The sequence below is a fragment of the Panthera pardus genome, unplaced genomic scaffold (assembly GCF_024362965.1).
Source record: "Panthera pardus isolate Hobbes unplaced genomic scaffold, ASM2436296v1 HiC_scaffold_3, whole genome shotgun sequence".
NCBI lineage: Eukaryota > Metazoa > Chordata > Mammalia > Carnivora > Felidae > Panthera > Panthera pardus.
This window is the reverse complement of record NW_026526876.1, coordinates 9,906,016-9,927,447: the sequence shown is the minus strand read 5'-3', so window position 1 is coordinate 9,927,447 and position 21,432 is coordinate 9,906,016. Positions and strand designations below refer to the sequence as shown.

Here is a 21,432-nt window from a genome sequence, read left to right as displayed (position 1 = left end):
CTCGGGGGCCAGAATAGTAGGATTTCTAGGCAGGTGGAGAGTCCGTTGGAGATGTAGGATCAAAAGTCTCAAGTTCAGAGGCCAATTTCACCACGAGGAGAATTAAGTGCATGCTTCAGAAGCCCCCTCGCTTCCCCCCACAGGCTCCTGGAAGGGCCCTAGCGATGCATTCACCGGGGCCATATGCTTCTGGGACACCTGCGAAAAGTGAGACGTTTTAACTGTAAATGGTAAAGACCTCTCTGTCTCTTCCCACTCTGCCTGCCTCTGGCACGTTGGGGTGGCTGCGGCCAGTTTGGGGATCCAGGTAGGGGATCAGTCAGCCTGGCTACCCCGGGGGGTCGGAAGGGTTTCCGGGAAGCTGCCATCATCACCCTTGTCCGTCACGGGGCTTCGTGCCATGAAGGCCCAAAGCCACGAGACACGTGCGATGGGAATGTGTCTAGTGGCTCGCGTCACTCTAAGCACGTGGGTGGTAGGCGAGAAGCAAAATTTGAGAAGGAACCAGCAGCTGGTCTGTGGAGGTATGGGAATGGGCCAGCAGGTCGGGAACACACATAGAAAGCGGGGTTTCTGGACTTCGTGACCTCTGCCAGCGTTTTCAACTTGTAAGTTGTCGTGATCTCGTTTCGCTCTAAATAATGACTTGTGTACCCACCTTTGTATTCTTTTCCTTAAAAGCCTCTCTCCAAACCGTGGGAATCTTTAGGCTCCCCAAACTGGAGCCCAGTTGGCATGGGGCTGCACGATTTTCTGATTTTCTCCGGCCGTTGCTCCTGTGCCGATAAGGATCGTGTGGCGGGGAGGTCACCCTCCAGGCGGACGCCCAGTGTTTCGGGGGGTGGGGGGTGGGGTGGGTACGTGCGCCCCCGTGGGCCTGGGTGCGTGTCCTTGCACCTGGTGTGCGTCTGGGTATCTGGGCCTCCAGCCTCTTCCTGGCCTCCCTCTCAGCAGCGGGCCTCATCTGGGCTTGGGGGAGGGGAGCTCGTGTCCCACACGCGCTGGGCCCCTAGGGAGGCGGGCCAGGAACTGAGACAGCGCAGCTGGTGAAGTGTCCGGGCTTCCCCTCCCCCGCTGAGACGTCTCCCCAGGCCAGGGCTCCAAGACTCAGCTCCTCCCTCTTTGTTCTTCAAAGGGGAGGCTGGCTTCCTGGGACCCCCCCTGGGTCCTGGGTAGGGGGAGTTCCTGGAGGGTTGGGTCCTGGGGGGGGGGGGGTTGGGGGGTTGGGGGTTGGGAAGTAGGAGGACCAGGCCCCTGGGCCAAAGGAAGAATCAGGACAGAAGACCCCAAGTGATCCAAAACAAGACAGGCTCATCCTTTTGTTCCCTTACGGGGCCAACCGTTCTTGTAGGGGAACCGGGCCGATGAACATTGTGTAAAACCGTTGTGTCCAACGGTGGTAAGTGCGGTGGAGAAAAGTGAAGCAAGGGGGTAGAGAGTGGAAATTGTACTTTCAGAGAAAGACCCATTGAGAAGGTGAAATTTAAGAGGTGAGAGTAAAAGCTACTGGGACGCCTCTGGGAAGGGCGCTCCAGGCAGAGACCAGCCGGCAGGAAAGCTTTGAGGGAAAACACGCCTAACTGGTCCAAGGAGCAGAGGGCAGCCTCTGGCCGGTGACAGTAGTGCGGGAGTTGAGATCAGAGAGAGAAACGGGGCGGGGGCACTGATCGGCTACGACCTTCTAGGCCGTTTCCGGTTTCCCAGGAAGGACTGGGGCAGGACTCTCCCACTCCTAAAGAGATGAGAAGGCTTTGGAGGGCTTCTTCCTGCCCGCCCCCCTGCTTTTTTGTTTTGTTCTATTTCTAGCATTTTTAATTGCTATATAATGTCAAACCTCCACAAAAGCCCATTGTTTCCGTTTGTCCCATTTGCTTTGTCATTTCTCTCCAAAGACAGCATGGATAGAAAATACTCACTTTCCAGGGTTGCTTCGGTGGCTCAGTCGATTGAGGGTCCAGCTCCTGGTTTTGGCTCAGGTCATGATCTCATGGTCCCCGAGATCGAGCCCCAGGTGGGGCTCTGTGGCTAGCAACGTGGAGCCTGCTTGGGATCCTTTCTCTCCCTCTCTCTTTCTGCCCCTCCTCCACTCCTGCTGTCCCTCTCTTTAAACAAATAGACTTTTAAAAAAAGAAAAGAAAAGAAAAAGAAAATATTTGCTTTCTGAACCATTTGGAAGTACACTGGAGACATTAGGCCCTCTTGCCCCCAGTTACTGGGTGTGTCTTTCCCAAGAACAAGGACATTCGTAACGTAACAGTGCAGTTATCAGTATCAGGATATTAAAGTTAATATAATACCATTATTTAATCCCCAGTCCATATTCAAATTTCCTCAAGTGTTCCAGTGATGTCCTTAATAGCTTTTTTTTGTCCTGATCCAAGATGCAGTCCAGGATCGCATGGTTGCATTTAGTTACTGCGTCTCTGCGGTCTCATTTAATCTAGAAGAATCTATCGTTAAATCTTCACAGTTTTGAAGAGACCAGCGTGATTTTGGAGCTGGTCCTTCCGTTTAGTTTGTCCGATGGCTCTTCACGGTTAGAATCAAGTTGTTCAGATTATGTATTTGGGGCAGGAACATCCCAGAAGCGACGGCGTGTCCTTCTGAATCACGTCAGAAGACACGCGTCGATTTGTCTCAATACCGAGGGGCTGACTTTGATCACTCAGTTGGATGGCATTGGCCACATCTGTCCACTGTAAAGTTATTAACCCCCCCCACCCCGAATAGTAATTAATATGTCCTTTGTGGGAAGACACTTTGAGACTCTTCGCTACATACAGCCCATCAAAGTTCAACCACTACTCCAGTATCCATTGATGACTTCTAACTCCAGCACTGTTTCTACGTTTATTAGTTGGGCAGTTGACTATAAAATATAAAAAGAGCTATCCCCTTCCTTCCCATTTTATTTCTTTTTCCTGTTATGAACTTTGGAGTCTCACTTGATTCAGTGAATCAGGGTCCACCACAATCTATTTTAACGCTCAGATTGTCCCAGATTTAGCCAATAACTAACTGTAACCCTGAGCCGTTGGGTCTCTTTTTAAAATAGATACCCGAGATTCTTTGAGCATTTCTTTCCTTTCCTGTGCAACAGGATGTTCCAAGATCGTCTTATGATTCCCTAACCTGGAACCAGCCTTTTTTCCTAGGAGCCCTGGTTCATTTGAGCGGAACGCGGTATTTAGTAACCAAGATCTGGGCACTTGGTGTGCTTGTTGGTACTTTATCTTTCCTTCTAGGCTCTCTCAGTGGAGCAAGCTAGGAGATACATGTATATCTATATGTGGTGTATGCGCACACATTTCTTTCTGTATCTACACACATTAAAAGCCATGAATTCATTTTGATATCCCATTGGAAGGCTTCAAAGAGAGGAAGGACAGAATCTGATGTATGTTTTAAAAGGATCACTAAGCCCAGTGTGTTCAGAGGAAGAAGAGAAGGAGCAAGGAAATAATTTAGGGGCTGTTGTAACAATCTGGATGCAAGATGTGGGGGCTCGGACCAGGGTGTAGTGGTGATGTTTTGACAAGCAGTCACGTTTTATAAAACCCGTTTTAATAAGAAGTCTTGGCTGATTTGATGTGGAGTGGGTGTGTGACAAAGAGAGAGAATCGGGGGTGATCCTACGGCTTTTACTCCGACCAACTGAAGAAATGGAATTTTCCATTACTGAACTAGAAAGTGCAGGTGACGTTCATTTTGGGGAGGCCAAGAATTTGTTTGGCCAATTTATTTGTGATTCCCTAGTAGATATCCAAGTGGAAACGGTAAGTGGGTAATAATATATATGCATCTGGAATTCGGGGAAGAGTTCTGGAGCCGGAGATGAACATTCTTGGATGTACTAATGTGTTATTCGTTGATATTTATAAGAGTGAGTACAGATAGAGAAGAGGTTGGAAAAGGGAGCCAGTGGGAACACTCCGACATTCAAGGATCCCGAAGGTGTTGACCCACCAAAGGAGTCTGTGTAGGAGCTGTTCATGATGTAGAAGGAGTATCAGAAGAGTCAGGGTGTCCTAGAAGGCAGTGAAGAGAGCGTTTCTAAGGGGGAGAGTAAGCATCCGTGTGAGCTGGTGCCAAATAGCGATCAATGGGTTTAGCAATGCGACGGTCACTTGGTAAACTTAACAGGAGCATCTTGGAGGAATGGGGTGGGGGGAGGCACTTGATTAGAGGGGGTTCCAGGGAGAATGGGAAGACGGCATGGGGGAGAGTGGGTGTATGGTAACATGCTTTGCGGGAGAGGGGAACAGAGACGTGGAGGGGTAGATGAAGGGCCTCGTGGAGTGGGGTTGAGAGGAGGGAGACAATCTGGGAGGAGACGGGCAGGGGCGTGGGTCAGGGAAGCGGAATACGCCGGCGGTATAGCACTGGTCAGCGTGCTGGGCTCGGTGACGGGGAGGAACTCGGAGACGCGGTTCAGGGACACGGTCGCCAGAGCGTAAGGCCCGCGAGGGGGCGCTCGCGGGCTGGTCGCGGGTGGCTGAATCCCGAAGAATAAAGGCCGGATCCTTCCCGGGGAAGGAGGCGCTAGAAAAACAAAGGCCTTTCTCCTCCGGAGGCAAGGACAGCCACTCCCAAAAGTACGCACGCTGTGAGCAGGATTCGAACCTGCGCGGGGAGACCCCATTGGATTTCGAGTCCAACGCCTTAACCACTCGGCCATCACAGCCGCGTGCGGCTTGGGGCCTGCGCCACTATAGCTGCCTATCAACGGGCCCGCCTCCCGCCGGCCCCGCCTCTCCGCCTCGAGACGTCTGTGCGCGTGCGCCTCCCCGCGGCAGCGCGGGCCTCACCTCCTCGCCAGCCGCCGGAGGCCTGCGGAAGGGGCGGTTCTCGCGTTCTCGCTCCCTGCCCCAAGTCTCAGGACGGCCCCAACAAAATGAGGCAGAACCCGAACCCAAGCCCAGGGCGCCGTGCCCTTGAACGCATGGGATGCCCGCGCCACCCTGGTTCCTGAAAGCGAAGTGGGGGTCAGCCTCCCGATTCACGGTAAAAGTGCGCGGGAGCGGAAGCTCAAGGCGGAAACGGCTTGGTAAGAATAAGAATCTCTGGAAAGGCGCCACAGAAAGACCCTTCGGAAGATTGGAGAGACGCGTTGCCCTCGGAGCAATAATATACCGCTTTCTGCGGACCCAGGCACCGCTGGGATTCGAACCCAGGATCTCCTGTTTACTAGACAGGCGCTTTAACCAGCTAAGCCACGGCGCCGGCGGAAGGCGCCCTGCGCCCGGAGATAGATCAGCTTCTCGCGGGAGTCAGTGAGAGAACTATCACAGACCAAACGTTGCCGCGGGTCCCCCGTGACCCCCGTTCCAAGATTTCTCCCTACCCCGCTCCGGCTCCTGAGCCGAAGGGTTAACTCCCCGCCCCTCCTTTCTCCCACACCCTGGGGGACCAGTTCGACCATGGATGGGCACGTGACTTCCCGTCCCTTGGCCACCGAGAGCCGGCCGTCTCCATGTGTTGGCCTGCTGGGTGGGCCTCCCTCCCCGTGGGGCACCTGTCCGCGCTGGAACTCGCTCAAACCCTAGGCTCAAGTTGCCCCTCATCTCCCGCCCAGGACAAACCCAGCTGGAAAGGGTGTGGAGGAAGGCAGGAGGTCCCTCACCCTCGCCACCACCTCTCTGGAAGCGGGGCCACACCCCTCCACCAAGAGCTCCCTTCACCCAGTCCCCAAACTTCATTGCACAAAGTCTTTTTTTTTTCTTTTTGTATTAAAAAATAATAACAGACACAATATCAAAAACACAAATGCCATCGGTAGAGGGTACAGCTGAGAACACCTGGGTCCCACCTGAGGGGCAGCACCAGGGACTCCATGGTCCACCAACGTCCCCCCCCCTGGAGCAGCTAGGGGTTTGGACCGCTGGGTCCTGCTTGGGCCTCGGGCCCTCCTCCTCCCTTCTAGGAAGGAGGTGGGAGAGAGAGCCGTCTCCCCCAATAAATAAGTGTAGCCCCAACCCTCAGGGACCTGGACTTGGGCTCAGCCAGGGCTTGGAGACACCACTTCAGCAGCTCGTCAGCAGCCTTGTCCAGGGGAAGGAAGGTCTCCTCACCAGCGGTGGGAGAGGAGGCTTCGCCGGGCTGGGCTGGCTGAAGAGTCCCACCCTCTGTACCCTAAGAAGCCAGAAGCTGCCCCTGGATCCTGGGCTGCTGATGGGGGTCCGGCCCCCTAAGCGGGAGAAGCTGGGGCAGTTTCCTATCGGTTGGTCCAGCCACGGCTGGTTCTGAGAGGTGGAAGAAGGGAGAAGGAAGCTTCTCATGCACTCCCAGAGGTGGCCTCAAAATGTGGTCTAGCTGGTGCCATTTTTCGTGGCAGGTAAGGCTGGACTGGATGGGCTCCCACCTTGTTCCTCCTCCTCCATGGCCAGGTCTTGGGAGCTTGAGGCCCTGGCCCCAGCTTGAGCGCCGGCCTCCTCTCCGCCCTCACCCTCGCCACTGCCACCACCACCACCACCACCCTCGCCTCCGCCCTCCTCCATGGGCTCCAGTCCCAGTCCGTCCAGTTCCGAGAAGAGCGGGTCATCAGGGTGGCCGGGGTCTCGGGTGCTACTGCCGCAATCCACACAGGCCTCGGAGGGAGAGGGGAGAAGTCAGACGAGGTGCTCCCTGCTAAGCTGCCACCCCAGCCCAGGAGGACTCCCCCAAAACGTGCTCCCAAAGAAGTACCAGTCCACACAGACAAGCGTGGGCCAGTGAGACTGAAAATGTACCGTTCTCTGTTGTCTGGACCCCACTATAAGACAGTCACAACATCCGTTAGCATAGAATTGGCCCGAAAAGGTCTGTAAAGACTCATGTAATGAGATACTATCTGACCCAGCAGAAAACTTAGTGGAATTAACATCCTTCAGGATTAAACACCCAAGGACAGACAATGGAGGGCGCTGGGGGGCGGGGGGGATCAGCCCCTTGGGGGGGCGGTGGGGGGCGGGGGAGATCAGCCCCTCAGCCTCTAACCTTTCAACCCAAGCTCAATCCCCCTCCTTCTCCCTCCCGGCCCTAACATCTCTCACCATCACATCGAGGGCCCGAGGCAGCTGACCCTTCCGGACCCAGGAGTGCACAGCACCCAGTTCCCTGCGCTGGTCCTCTGAGAAGCGAGGCTGTTGCTTCTGCATGGCCCGGAGCCGCTCCCGGTCCTGCTTCAGCACGGAGGCCATGTCCCTGCCCGGGGAAGGGGTGCAGAAGGCAGAGGCTGGAAGCCAGGGCCAGAGCCTGCGAGGCGGCTCTTCTTCCTCTATGGCAGGTGCCCACCCACGGCCTCACGCTCCTCTCAACCCCGGCGCTAGGAGTTCAGGGCTTCCAAGAGCAGAGAAGCTGTCCTCAGCATGGCAAGAACGAGTGCGGGGTGGAGTTCCCGGGGGCCAGGGACAGGGCAGGAAGTCCCAGGACAGAGTCAGCCCCGGAAAAGAAAATCCCAAGCTCCGTGGGAAGGGGAGCGTAGGCGAGCCTCCCCACACCTCTGAAGGGGGAGGCAGAGGCGGCCCCTGAAACTCCTCACCTGGAGGGCACCTGGTAGGTCATCATGACGCGCTGGTCGGCGTTGGCCATGAGCAGCCAGATGGGATCCTGGAGCACGTACTTAATGACCTGGTCCCCGGGCTCAGCCCTGGCCGGGGCGGCCCCGGCTTCGGCCTCAGAAGAGTCAACGCTGCCAAAGTACTTGCTCGTGCGGCTGCTCTGACTGCTGCCTGCGAAGCGGAGGAGGGGCCACCGCCACCGTCAGGCCTCCCGGGCCCGCCCTCCAGGCCACACCTGTAACCCACTGGCCTGAGGAAGCAGGGCCTGGCCTCCCAACTCCCCCAGTCGCCGGCCTCCCCGGGGTCAGAGGGGACGTGGGGGGGGGCGGGGCACGCACGTGTGATGCTGGCTGAGGTGCTGCCTCCCTCGTGGGAGCCGGACCTGGACCCAGACCCGGACCCGGAGCCCAAGCCGGAGCCCGAGGAGGCGGAGCCCGTGCCAGATCGAGAATCTTCTTGCAGCAGCAACTCCAGCAGGTCACTGGAGCCCGACAGCGCGTCCTGATTGGAGGACTCCGTTACCTCCACCTGGGCGGGGGTGAGGGGGAGCAGGGTGGGATTAAGGGGCCAACACCCAGGCTTCCCTTCAAGCGCTTCCACTGGATGGGGGACACACCCAACCCCAGTGGCCTCTGCCGCCCCTCTGTGACAGTGGGGCCGGGAAGAAAGAGAAGAGAGCTGGCCCAGAGGAGGGGCGTGACGCTGGACCCTTTCCAGGAGGCACGTGCGCTCTCAGAAGTTACTGGGACGTTCTCGCCACCTGTCAGACGGGATCGTCCCTACTCCACAGACCAGGCGGCCGATTTCGCCCTCATTCAGAAATTCAGCTGGGGTCTCCCACCCCACGACACCATCTCCTGGAGACCGAAGCCCGGCAGGCAGAGGGGGCGAAGCGTGAAGTGGAAAAGGAGTGAAGGGAAGGGGGCTGGAGGGGAGTGCTGGCAAAAGGACGCAGGGGGGTCAGTGCTCACCAGTCTGGCCTCTGGCTCAGCAGCCTCCTCACTGGGAGGCGGGGGCCCAGCACTGCTCCCGGTGCCCCCTGCAACAGCACCCCCTTCAACACGGGGGGGCTCCTCGAGCTGCAGCAGATTTAGCTGGAGTGGGGAGCTGCATCTCGAGTTGAACAGGGGAGAGTCGGGCCGGTGGGGAGGGCTGGGGGGCGGTGGGGGCAGGGACGGAGACGGGGAGTGGGAGGCCGGGGTTGGAGGCCCTTCAGCGGGAGTCTGGGGTACCCCATAGGGATAGCCGGATGGGGTCGGGAACAGGTAGTTAGGGAGCACCAAGGCTACCATTGGGGTCACTAGGGGGGCGGGGAAAGCCGCAGGGGGCCCGGAAGCAGGGGCGGAGGGAGGAGGGTGGGGGCCTCCCCGTGGGAACACCGGGAGAGGGTAGGGCTGGACCATGGCTGGGAAGGGAGCAGTGGCCGGTGGCGGCGGCCAGGGGGCAGAGGGTGGCACGGGGGACGGGTGGGAGGGGAAGCAAGGGGCTTCAGCCCGGGGGGTCTGGTGGTGGCGTGAGCGCTTGGCTTTGGATCGGCAGTGGTGTCGGCGACCGGGGGGTGCGGGGCCGTGGTGGCAGCCTGTGGGGAGAGACCAGGGTTAGCGAGGGCCTCAGCCCGGGGGTCGGCATCCCTGCCACCCACACCGCCCTGCCACTCTGACCAGGGAGAGGGCAGAAGGCCCCGAAGAGAACCTGGCTTCCGGCCACGCGGCACAGAGGGGACGCCAGGGAGGAGAGGGAACCTTCAGGGAAGAATCACAGGAGGCAGGACGAGGGGGATTTATTGCAAAAGGAGCCAGGAAAGGAAAGGTTACAAGTGGGGTGGAGCAGAGGGTACACAGAAGACAGAGGCGCGCTGGCAGATGGGAGGAAGCAGGATGCGTCCGTGGACGAACGGGCAGGCAGCTCCGGTCCATCCCCCAAACTCCCACAGTAACGCCAGCCTGGGCGCTCCTCCGGCCGGTCGAGGCCACGCTCGGCCTAGCTTGAGGTGCAGTGATGAGATGGCCGGGAAAGCCCAGTCCCGAGTCCCGCGTCCGCCTGCAGGGAGCCTCTCTCAGGCACCTGGAGGGCTGACATCCTGCCCTTGAAGCCCCGACCCCACAGCAGCCGGCCCGGCCCGCCTGGCCTGTGTCTGGCCTGCGGTGTATAGGGGCTTCTTAAGCAGGGACAACAACTGGGTCACAAGTGGGCACGCTTCAGCCGCTGCCCCCAAGATGGGCTTGAAAGAGCTTACCTGGAGCAGAGCACTCCGCCTGCCTGCCTCAGTGCCAGCCCCCCAGGCTGCCCTCCTCTGGCTGCAGCTCGGAACCCCCGCCTAGTAGGGAGACGCTAGCGAGGGGCCTGTCCCTAAGCAGGGCCCGGGGGCCCTGGAGCAGGAATGTCTCCCTCGAGAACCCCCTGCCCCTGACCCCCGACAGTCTGGTCCTAGACTGGGCAGAGGACGAGGCTCAGCGCTGTCCTGGGTGGCTACCTCGCTCGCCAGGGGCCAAGGGGGCCGGGGAGGAGCCGTCAAATCCACGCAGTCGGCCGAGATCTCGGAAGCGGCTGAGGAAGGCCTGCTCCTCCTTCTGTGTGTGCAGGGACAGCACGGCCTTGGTCAGGCCCACCGGGCGGTAGGCATCTGGGGCTGGGTCAGGGGCTACTGTGGGGCCGGGGGCTGGGCTGGGGGCTGGGCCTGGAGCCAGGCCAGGCAGGTCCTCCATCATGATGATGTCTGAGGAAGGCGAGACGGAGGAAAGGTCATTGGAGTCACCTCAGGGGTTAGTACGTCCATACCACACCCTCCCCATCCAACAACCCAGCCAACCCCTGGCCTCTGCCCCACAGCCAAGCCTGTGCCCCACGTGCACCCCTTGGCCTCCGCCCTGCCGAGGACTGGTTCTGGGCCCTCTTCTCCGTGCAAAGCGGTCCCAGGGTGAGAGAGAACACTTAGTCCCCTCCGGTGACAGTCCCCTAGGATAACAAACACCTCCAAGACTCTCCTTGGAAGGGAAGCTCGCTCCTTGCCCTCCCCCCACACGTCCTCCAGGACAGCACCCGGCGACCCTTTAGGGGTTCCCAACAGTCCCTATCCTCGGACCCTCCGTGGACAGCACCACGGGGTCGGGCCCCCCACCCTAGACCTTGTGTGCGAACCGACAGCGAGAACACGTTAAAACAAAGCAGCGAAGGCCGGCGGGGGTGAACAGCAGGCAGCAGCCCCGAGCCAAGACGGAGACCTCCTCCTCTCCGTTAGGGGCCAGGCAGGGAAGGGAAAGGTGGGCGGGAGGGAGATCTGGCTGGGGGGCCGAGTGCAACCCCCTCACTCCGCGCCCATACCCGACTCCGGGGGCTTCTTGTCTCCCACGTGGACGATCGTGGAGCTGAAGCTACACTGACTGGTGACGGACACCACGCTCTCTGCCTTATTGGCCAGCGCGAGTGGGCTCAGGGCGCCTCCCACCACCGGCTCCTTCTGTGGGGCGGCCCCCTCCCCGGACAGCACCGCCGATGCGTCTGTGCGGGGAGATGGCACCAGTCACCCCCGGGAGGTCGGAGGGGAAATCCCAGAGAAGACGTGGAAGGACAGACGGGACAGAGAACTCCGCAAACCTGAAGGCGGGGAGGGGGACGGGGTGGAGCGAGGTGGGGGCCCCAAAGGCAGAAATGCAGAGACACGGGGCCAGGGGGCCAGGACGGGGCAGCGGGGACAGGGCGTGCCCGGGGTCCTTACCTTTCTTGGCCCCCAGAGGGAGCGGACCTGTCCTCTGCTTGTCATCGTCGGAGGCTGACGAGGTGGTGCAGGAGGAGGAGGCACATTTACGCTTGGTGGTGCTGGGAATGTTGCAGCTTTCCAGGTACCTGCGGGGCAGGGGCGCCAGAGGGCATGAAGGCAGGGCTTGAGGTGGGCCGAGGCCAGGGCCCAGGTGGGAGAAGGTTCTGGGGTAGCCTGACCTGAGGATGCTGTCCAAGCAGTTGATCTGCTGGTAGGAACAACCATTGGCTTCTTTTCTCTCCACCTCCTCAGGGGTCAAGGTGAGTGGAGCCTGGACTGGAGCAGGGACCATCTCCAGCTCCGGGTCTGGGGACTGGCAGGAAAGGGTCTTGGCCTTGAAGGTGCCTGTGGCTGCGCCAAGGAGAGAAAAAAGGAGAGACGAGCTCCTCTGGGTTGGGGTGAAGGTCAGGGGGCCCCGGGGTCTCACTGCTCAGCCACACCCTCACCAGCTCACCAGGGAGGCGGGGCCGGGGCGGAGGCCAAGCGCGGGACTCGATGAAAAGCTGCTGTCCCTGATGTTTCACCAGGTGCACGTCCTTACAGATCTGCTGGAAGGTAACCTGCAGGACAGGGCAGGGCAGTGTCACTGGTCCAGGGCACAACGCCACGAGGAGTACTAGAGGGGAGGCACAGGGACCACGGTGAACGCAGGACAGGAAGGAAAGGCACAGGAACCGGGCCCGGACAGGGGAACGTGACACTAGAGGGCGAAGCAGGGGAGGGACACTCACCGGGGCGGGAGGCCCGGGCCCCTCAGCGTCACCCCCGTTGCTATCACTGGAGGAGCCAGGGCTGAGGAGAGGGCCCGGGGAAGCAGCGGGGCCGACCCCACAGAGCCCGGTGGGACTGGGGCTGTGTACCGGCTGAGGCAGAGAGAGAACCTGGTCAGATGTCTCGGCCCTGCTCCCCGCGCCCCTACCCCTGCCTCATCTCCGAGCCCCGCCCCTCGACAGTCACCTGTAACAGCAGCCTGTGGATCTGTTCGGACAGCTCCTGGATATCAGAGTCCAGAGACAAAGCTGGGCTGGGGGCCGGAGGAGTGAACACGTCCTCGTTCAGGGGTGCCCTGCAGGGTGGAGAAGGCTAAGTCGGGCCCTGCCCCCTCCTGCGTGGTCCCAGCCCACAGGGCCAGCTCTGGGGCCCACTTACGTGCGCACTTTGTGGCGTCCCAACACAAAGGCCACCTTGCGGCTCCAGGGGTGCACGAAGCCAGCCCAGCTGGTGTCCATGGTGACGTACTCCCCATTCCTGGCGCAGAAGCGGATGGGGGAGTGATCGAAGGGCTGGCCAGCCAACTGCAGGACTGAAGGAGTGAGAAGTGAGGGGAGGGGAGGGGAGGGTGGGCAGCAGGCAGAGCCGGGCAAAGCAGAGGGCCGCCCACTGGAGATCCAGGACACCGAGGCCCCAAGGGACAACCACAAGCACAGCCACTGAGAGGCCCCGCAGACAGCGGAGGAAGGAGAGCAGCATAGAGAACCAACTCACTCTTCTTGTGGATGGCCAACATGAGGGGCCGGTCCTCGGGGTGCAGGAACAGGAGGACTGGGGCCCCCAGGAGGTCCTGGGGAAGGTAGCCCAGCAGGGGGGCGGCCCTGCGAGGGGAGGAGGCATCAGAGAGTAGCCATGGCCTCAGCCCTCCCCACCCCCTTCCCTCCAGGTCCTGAGCAAACCTTTCGTCCACATCCTGGAAGAGGCAGCTGGGCGTGTGCCGAGTAGTGAAGATCCTCTTGTCAGGAGGGATCCGGGGAGCTGGGGCACAGAGAGTGAGGCCACTGAGTTTTTCTCCAGAATGGTCCAACTTCTCAGCCCCAAGCCTCAAGCTGGCTGGCAGGCCTCCCCACAGCTGTGGGGGCCCTCTAGCCTGCACAGACGGTCTGGACCATTCTTTCACCCCACGCCAAGAGTGAAACGGAGAACCAAAGCATTCAACCTTCCCTGCTCCTAGCTCAGGATGCTTATTCCACTCTCCCCCCACTAAAAACAGACTAGAACCTTCATCCTTATGGTTCTTTCTCTGTCCCAAGATTTTGAGGGGCTGGGACCTGCCTCTCAGACTCACGTCCTGCCTCCCCAGTGCTGTAGGGAAGTCACCCTTCTTCCTACGCCCCACCAGGCCAGGCCCATTGCCCACACACCTTCGTAACCCGAGTGGATGCGCTCTGCAATGAGCAGGCAGCATGGCTGCGCGGGGGCCCCATCTGAGACCCGGATCTTGGTCACATACGGCGTTAGGCGGAATGGCTGGTACCGAGGCCCTGAATCCCGGTCAGGACCCCCTCTAGCAAAGGAGACAGAGAGGCACTAGTGACTCTTAGTGGAGGACCACCCACCCTTCACCTCAAGGTCATGGACCATGCAGCAAAACAGCAGGGGTGTGGATGGTGGGAGGGGGTCTGCCCCCACATCCCCACCTACCTGATACGGCAGAAGACAGACTTCTCCTGGGTGAAGTCCTTGAGGCCTGAACCTGGAACAGACCAGGAGGGTGCTAAGGACAGCCCCCCACTTCCTCCCTGGCCCCTCAGAACAGGGACTCCCCGGGACTGCTGGTCCCTGGCCCCGAGCACTTGGGGACCTCACCTGCTGAGGCCCCGGCGCCCCAGGTGGGCAGGCGAGATGGGGCAGTGGAACCGTAGAAGACGCCCACATCCTGGGGGGCCAGGAGCTCAGAGAAGCGGGCGCCCCGGAACACGTCCCGCTTGCAGCGCAGCAGGGTACCCGCCTGCTCCGAGATGTAGACGATGCGGCCCGTCAGGAAGGAGACCGCCACGGAGAAGGTATCCTGGGCAGGAAAGAGAGGGCGCAAGTAGACTCGGGAGCCTCGCGACGGAGGCCGGGTGGCGCGGCGGGACGGAGAGGCCGGGCCGCAGCTGACCTGGTTGCGCAGCGTATACTCAGACGTGATGTGCTCCAGCTCCTCCAGGGTATAGGTGGACATGTCCATGGCACAAGGTTCACCCTCCTCCAGGCTCCACTGCTGGTAGTATTCTTGGTTGGCTGTAGGGCGAAGGTGGTGAGGTATCTACTGAGGAGACTGCCGCCCCGCCCCCCCCCCCCCCCCCACCACCACCACGGTGGCCCAGCGCCCAGCCACGGCCCTCCCAGGAAGCACCACTCACCCTGCACCTGCTTGACACAGGCCAGAGCATACTGAAGCGTGGCCAGGGTCCCAGAGCGGCCCTTGCCCCGACGCTCTGGCGGCAGCCGAAGCTTGAGCTCCCGCAGAGCCGTCATGAGTTCCTTCTGGGTCCTGGCCCGGGCGGACTGTTCACTGCTGCAGGGCCCACAGGGAGGTAAGGGGTATAGCTCTTAGGCCCAGATCGTGGCCCAGGCCCCCAGCCTTCTTCTTTGGCCCTCACCCCCACGAACCTGCAGCCACTGGTAGACGGGTTGTCCTGCTCAGAGCTGGCGCTCAGGAGGCTGTAGGCAATGGAGCTGCTGGGTGGGGAGGGACTCTGAGAGTTTGTGCTGGGGAGAAGCAGCAGGCCCACAATGAGAAGGCACCCAGGAGCAGGGCGCCCCGCCCTGGCTCAGCCTGCTGGCAGGACCACCCCCAGACCCTAGGCACTTGCCCGCCCTGGCTCAGCCGGCTGGCAGGACCACCCCCAGACCCTAGGCACTTGCCCACACACCTCTTGCTGCTCTCAGTGGTCTCCAGCAGGGCGGAGTCCTTGCCGTTGCCAGAGGAGGAGCTGTGTGAGCTCCGCTGGGATGCGCCCCTGGACTCGGGCCCGTTGGACTCATTGCCGCTGGAGCCATTGCTGTTGGCATCTGTGTCATCAGCCAGGCTGGGGCCAGGGCAAGACCGGTGCTGTGGCGGCCCAGGGGATGGGGCCCCTCCAGGGCAAAAGGACTCCCCCCGGCCGGAGTCCCCTCCCCCATCGGCCCCTTCCAGGGGGCCATTCATGTCTGCGCCATGGGGAGGGCAAGGGGGAAACAGAGCAGGCAGAGAGGCCACCACTGAGCGCACGAGGGGGCCGCCGGGCGGCCTGGCTGGGGGAGTGAGGTGGGAGACGCAAGCCTCTGAGAACTGAGAAGTTCGATCCCAGGCAGTACCTGGACGGGGAGACCAAGAAGGACGAGCTGTGAACTTTACAATCCTGCCGGCTTCATTCAGACCCTGCTCTGTCGGCCCCCAGGCCCCTAGGCCCCAGGCTTGGGAGCCCGGGAAAGTTCTGTTTCCTATTCCCATAGGCGGTCTGCAGATGGGAAGGGGCCTCTCTCCAGCCTTCCCCCACTTCCCCCGCCAGCGTGGCCTGGGAAAGTAAGAGCCTGAGTATTCGACGAGAACTATGACCGTGAACCAAAGCCTGGACACTTCCCATCCTCAAATTCCCTTCAGGCCCCCACTCCGCGCCGGACTCCCAAGGCCTCAGAGCAGGGGGTATGCCTGTCGTCTCCTATATTTAGGCCTCCAGGCTAATTTTATCCGGGGGCGGTGCCACCCCCGCTGCACATGCGCACAGACATGCGCGGACCCACCACGCGATTCCGCCGCCGCCGCGGTCGCCAGGGAAACCGACGTCAGCAGCTGAGCTCAGCGGTTGCTGGAGGGACCACGGGAGGGCGGGAGGGGCGACCCCTCCCCCATTTCCCGGCGGAGCCAGGGATCGACCCACTCCCACGCTGGCGGGCGCGGCCCGGGGTCGCCCACCTCTAGTACACCCCCAGGCCCTGCAGGGCTCGGTGGCCGTAAGAAGAAGGGCTGCCCATGGGGTTTCCAGAGGCTGGCCTTGCTCCCCAGGGCAAAACACAACCGCCACCGCCCTCCGCGCAAAAGCTCCCCAGCCTGGCCTTCGCCTGGATCTCGGTCATTGTGGTCAAGACGACCCAGCCTGTCCTCCTCCGGCCCCCGCACCCTCTCCCGACCCGCAGGGCTGAAGCCGGCACCTGCCATTGTCAGGGACTCAGGAATCCTCTCTCTTCGGTCCTCTACTTTTCTAGATTACCACCCCCCCCACACACACACACTCCGCCCCCATCCGAAGCAGACACACTCAGCCCTGAGCAAGGGACGCACAAACGCCAGCGGATAGTTCTTCCCCTACTCCTCGTCCAACCACACCCCCAACCCCCGAGCATTTTCTGAGCGCCAGGAGAAAAAGGAAGGCTGTGGCCAACAGCAGGAACTAGCGCCGGGAACGGGATGTTCCAGCCCGAACCAGGCTTACATCACGGCCGGCGCGGGGCCAGGGCCTGGAGGGGGGAGCGCGGGCAGCGCGGAAAGCCTGAAGGGGTCCCGGTGCCGGGGCAAAACCGAAGACCCCCGAGTGACAAGAGAGGCGGCGGCGGCAGGCCTGCCGAGGGTCGGACGTGGGGCCGGGGTAGCTGGGAGGAGAGGTCAAGGCTGGAGGTAGGGTAAGAGGATCAGGAGTGCGGACAGCCGGCACAGGGTTGCGAGGAACACCCATGTTACACCCGAAGGCAGAGAGAGAGGGGGTGGACAGCGGCAAGGAGGGCGGACTGCGGGTGAGCCGTCCGAGCGCCCGGGCCGAAAGCGGCGCATCAGGCTGGAAGTGGCGGCGGTCCGACTTGGGGCGGGAGACCGGTCCCCGGGTGGCCCTGGAGATGCCTACCTGGCCGCGCGAGCGCCCTCCGGCCGCCTGCCCGCCGCCGTTGCAGCCCTCAGCCGAGTGGAAGCTTCGCGGGGCCAGGAGGCGGGTTGCATAATGCCAGGCACTGCCCCTCATTGGCCTCCTGCCGGCTGAGCCGCAGGCCCCGCCCCCGATTGGCTGGGGATCTCGTCCCGGCGCCTGATTGGTTACTGGCCCCTACTGAGGTCAGGGCTGTGTCACACACACGGGCGCACGTGGACCTGGGTGCTGGCGCTGGGCTGAAGGGCCCCAGACACCACCACCCAGCCAATGGGCGCAGGACGCCTTGCACAGTGAATAATGGAAGGGTGGGGAGGGGCCGTAAGCTCCCCTCCTCAGGGAAAATGCCTGGGCCGCGGTAGGTGCTTAAAGATGTCTGCTTCCTGAACTGTCCAACCCAGCACAGCAGGACACCTTGGCCTTGCCAGAGGTGGGAAAAAGGAATGCGTACTCGGGGGCCGGGGTGGGGGGGGGGGGGGCAAGCTGGATGAGATGGCTGGTCCCCGGGAGGAGCAGGGCACACAGAAACTCGGCTTGGCTTTTCCTGGGTTCCTCTCCCCAGCCTTGTCATCACAATACAGCCATTTTACCCAGCCCCTTCCTCTGACACTTCAAATCCTGTGGACAGCTGGGAGGATGGCAATTGAGGGTCCCCTGTGATAGGGGGTGGAGTGCAGGGCAGGATGCAAACAACAGAAGGGGCAGCCAGAGCCAATAAGGGCTGTAAAGGGAAACAATGGCAGGTGCTTCTGTGCCCAATCAGAGAAAAGGTCTCCGGGCAGCCTACGTGGTGACTAGTGCTTCTCCTCTCCTCAGGATGCAGCCACCCACAGTTAGGGCTGCCCCAAAAGTGGGGGCCAGGAAGCCAGGACTATAGGGAACAAAGCCGGTGGCTAAGAGATCAAGGGGGACCCTGGAGAGACACAGGTGAAGTGGCAAGGGCTTCAGATCCCCACCACTAGGACAAGAGAAAGCCAAAGACCTCGTCTGCCACCGCTCTGTACTCCCCAGAACCCCAGGACTGGACCTGACACATGGTAGATGATCAATAAACATGGTGATTTTGCTGTTGTTAACAAGGATAGATGGGGGAGGGGAAGGGGCCCCAGCAATGGAAAAGGTGCTGGAAATTATGTTTTTTCAAGGAGGGGGCAGAGCAGAACACTGGAAGTGCCAGGCTGGGCTGGGGGAAACTGCAGTGACAGACCCCTCCATCCAAGACGGTGGGTAGATCCTCTCGGGGCTCCCTGTTAACGTGGGCAGCAAGTGAAGAGACCCCCAAGCTGATGCTGACACAATCAGCTGTCGGTGCCCTTCCTCCCTGTCACGTGGCCTAAGCCTTCCTTAACAATGGTGTTCCCCGTGGAGGGGCCAGGAGGAGGGCTCCGTGGAAAAGCTGGGACACAGGGATGTCATAAAATAACCCAGAAAAACCAAAGCCGGAAAACAGAGAAAACAAAGGATTCAGGTCTCGTCTCCTGGAAAACGTCCTCCCAACTCATATACTGTGGCCCAGTCCCCCGGCGCATTTTCAGACTCCTCTCCTCTGGAAACATGGTTTTTCTTCCTCCCCAGTTCTCCCCTGGGATCTGGATGTGATCCCCGCTGACAGGGGCCCTGCCGGCTCTCCCACCCCCCACCTGCATATCTACACTTTGCATCGACAAAGGGGTCCAGCGCCCCAGCAGCCCCCACCTGCTCGCAAGGCCCTGGTCGTCCAGCCTCACAGTCCCCACAGTAACCGGGCCCCGCTGCCGTCAATGGAGGAGAGGGGGCGGGAGAGAGCGGTGACGTCAAAGCGGAGGAAGAGGGCGGAGCGAGGCAGCCGGGGAATGTGGGACAGGGAGGCTGGAGAGGCAGTGGTTTGGGAGGCGGCCAGCCCGAGAGGGCGGCGGCCCGCGCACTTGGGAACATCATGTTCTCTTGGCCGGAGGCCCAGGACATGCACCCGGCCCGGGCGCCTCCCCCAGCCAAAGACAGCCGTCCTGTCCCAAAGCCAGGGATTCCTGGAGAGAGGATTAGGAGGAAGGGGTCCCCCGCCCCCGCCCCTACGCCTGGCTCTCTCCCCGAGACTCACATCCGCCCTTCCCTCGGCTCGTTCGCCCCGCTGCTGGCACGGGGAGCTCCGCCCTCCCCTCCCAAACTGTACACATCTGCTGGCCCAGTCCCAAAGAGCTAGGGCGGGGAAGTTGGAGGCCAGGTTCTGCGAGAGCACAGGCACCTTTGCTCCCTCCCGGGGGCCCCCTCAGCGCCGGAATCTCTTGTTACTATGGCAGCAGAGAGAGGGAGGAGGGGCAGGGAGAAGAATGGGTCTAGGATGAGGAAATCGAACTAGGACAGAGCAAGTGGCCCGGCCTGGGGCCTGGATCCTGGAAGACGGACATAGGGTGGAACGACGGTTTGGGCTGGTGCCTGATGATCAGAAGAACCAGGAAGAGGGAAATGGAGAAGGAGTCACCAAAACTTGGCCGAAAAACTTGAGAATGTGAGATTATAGTTCCCAACCACCAGCATTCCTGTCACTGTTGTTTTGATATCCTACAGCCATTTTCTTTTTAGCTAAACACACACATACACACACACACACTAAAACATGAGGCACTGTGCTAAGCACTAAACGTATATTCTCTTATTTAATCCCCAGAACAAGCCCGTGAGATGGGTATTATTATCCCCATTTCCACAGAGCCAGAAGTTACTAAACTTGCCTCCTAATATGTTCTTGGGCTCTTAACAAACAAAACCCAGGGGTCAAATCTGAGCTCTGATAATGATTTGTCATTCTGGCATCTTATCCTTCGGGAACCTGGGAATCTGGGCCTCTCAAATATCCAGCCGATTCTAAGTTTGGTGCCTGGGACACAGTCTCCATCCAGTCCCTCTGCTCCCTGGGCCTGGTCTCAGACATTCCGTAGGCACTCCCCACATGCTCCCAATCACCTCAGCCCCGGTTTACACATGCTCCCAAAGTCCTTGAGGTCACCTTAGTGGCCACCAGCCCCAGGGATCTCCTAGGAACCCCACCTTGTCACTCTTCCACCTTAGCCCAGGTCACTTTACCGCAGGCCTGTTTGCACAGATAGCAGAGTACCCTGTTTGTGCCTGCTCACCGCCAGGGGCTCCAGAAGACACGTGCAGAGACAGTCTGCACAACCCTGTCCTCCCTCTCAGGATCCAACAGCTGCTACTCCACCTTTCCTCCCGGGGGCGGCTCCAAGGCCCAACCCCTCCTCTTTAGACACAAGAAAGACATCCAGAGCCTCGATGTGACTGGCTCTGGGTCACATCTCCCCTCGCCACCTCGCCACCTTTTCTCAAATCACTATGTCAACCCTCTGGCACCTGCCCTACCGGGGCCTCCCTGAAGCCTCAGAACCCCGCTCTTTCAAATGCTTAAGGCGCCTATTCAAACAGTAGCCAAGCACTGGGACGTCCCCCACCCACCCTCAGGGATCCTGTCCCCATACCTCCCTCGCCGAGGCCCACCCTCCCAGGATCCCCTGGATCAGTCGGGGTCCAGGTACCTAGGGCGGTGAGGAATGTACCCGGTGTCCGAGCCTCCCGCCCTCGTCCCTCGAGGGCTGAGTTCGCCGTCCTACTCCCCACATCCATCAGAGCTCCCACCGCGGTGATCCTGCATTCGCGTGACCCTCCCCCAACTCTGTTGACAGCGTCCCTGAAAGAACACAGCACCCCGGAGAGGCGCGCGCTGACCGCCGCCCACCTCCCCCCACCCGCGAGCACTCACCCTCCGCCAGCGCAAAGAGGCTACAGTGGCTTCCCTGCCCCGGCGCCAGCGCCTGGGACCAGCTCCTGCAGGCCCGCCCCGCCGGCCGCGCGGCCACGCCCCTCGAGCTCATTGGCCTAAGGGTGCCGACCCATGCCCCGCGCCGCGTGCGTCCGCCCGGCCCTCGCACAGCCACCATTGGCGCCACCCGCCGCCGTCATCTCCTCATTGGTCAGCTCGCCAACCCGCAGTGACAGCTCCACGTGCGAGAGGGGCCGCCCCGGCGCGCTGATTGGGAGTCCGCCGGGAAGTCACGCCCCCATCCGCTTCGGGAGTTCGTATTGGCTGTGCCGCCATCCTCAGACCCGCCTAGTTCGGGAACGCGAACGCTAGTCCAGCCCTCCGAACTTCCTCATAGGCTGAGAGGTCTCGGAGCTGTAGAGGACACGTGCCGGCGCTCTCACGCGGCAACTTGTTTACCTGGAAGCTGGGGATTTTCCTTGACGACACTTGTACCGGAGACTGCGGCTCTGCGCAGGCGCAGCGAGGGTGACCTGCACGCAGGCGCAGATGTGAGCGGCGGTGGCGATGGTTGGGGGAGCTTTGTGCCAAGTCTCGGGCTAGCTGTCCCGGGCGTGACAAGAGCGCCCCCAGCGCTGGGACTCCGGCCCTGGGTCCCTGCGGCCCCGGGAAGCTGGAAGGTTCTGGCCTAAGAGGGTCTTCCTATCTCGGCGCCGCGTGTTGATGAAGATGATGGTTGGCTCGCGATGGTTTGCTGTGGACCGAGCCAGGCGCTTCTCACAAATCCGGAGGCCG

General features: G+C 61.0%; 1 protein-coding gene, 1 long non-coding RNA gene and 2 other non-coding genes across 7 annotated transcripts; 1 reads left to right on the top strand and 3 right to left on the bottom strand.

Moving 5' to 3' along the window:
• Positions 1-4,602: 4,602 nt before the first annotated feature.
• On the bottom strand, positions 4,603-4,684 carry TRNAS-CGA (transfer RNA serine (anticodon CGA)). Its single transcript has one exon. It is a non-coding gene; the product is annotated as a tRNA-Ser (tRNA).
• Positions 4,685-5,149: 465 nt separating this feature from the next.
• On the bottom strand, positions 5,150-5,223 carry TRNAT-AGU (transfer RNA threonine (anticodon AGU)). Its single transcript has one exon. It is a non-coding gene; the product is annotated as a tRNA-Thr (tRNA).
• A 735-nt stretch (positions 5,224-5,958) lies between these two features.
• Positions 5,959-20,715, bottom strand: PER1 (period circadian regulator 1). 4 transcript variants are annotated; one of them, XM_019413534.2, is made up of 23 exons: positions 20,638-20,715; positions 14,928-15,351; positions 14,665-14,763; positions 14,415-14,569; positions 14,171-14,292; positions 13,876-14,077; positions 13,711-13,762; positions 13,431-13,573; positions 12,966-13,044; positions 12,781-12,887; positions 12,445-12,598; positions 12,253-12,361; positions 12,027-12,158; positions 11,750-11,855; positions 11,475-11,646; positions 11,254-11,381; positions 10,860-11,036; positions 10,012-10,254; positions 8,510-9,117; positions 7,877-8,066; positions 7,520-7,709; positions 7,032-7,182; positions 5,959-6,587 (listed from the first exon to the last, which is right to left on the bottom strand). In XM_019413534.2, the coding sequence occupies exons 2-23, from the start codon at positions 15,200-15,202 to the stop codon at positions 6,309-6,311; spliced, it is 3,873 nt and encodes a 1,290-aa protein (XP_019269079.2). In that variant the 5' UTR covers positions 15,203-15,351; positions 20,638-20,715; the 3' UTR covers positions 5,959-6,308. The 4 variants fall into 4 exon arrangements, with proteins under 4 accessions (XP_019269079.2, XP_053748319.1, XP_053748321.1 ...); XM_053892344.1 differs by lacking the exon at positions 20,638-20,715 and adding an exon at positions 20,414-20,545; XM_053892346.1 differs by lacking the exon at positions 20,638-20,715 and adding an exon at positions 16,872-17,000.
• Positions 17,097-17,955, top strand: LOC109245904 (uncharacterized). Its single transcript, XR_002071144.2, has 2 exons — positions 17,097-17,319; positions 17,706-17,955. It is a non-coding gene; the product is annotated as an uncharacterized LOC109245904 (long non-coding RNA).
• Positions 20,716-21,432: the final 717 nt, after the last annotated feature.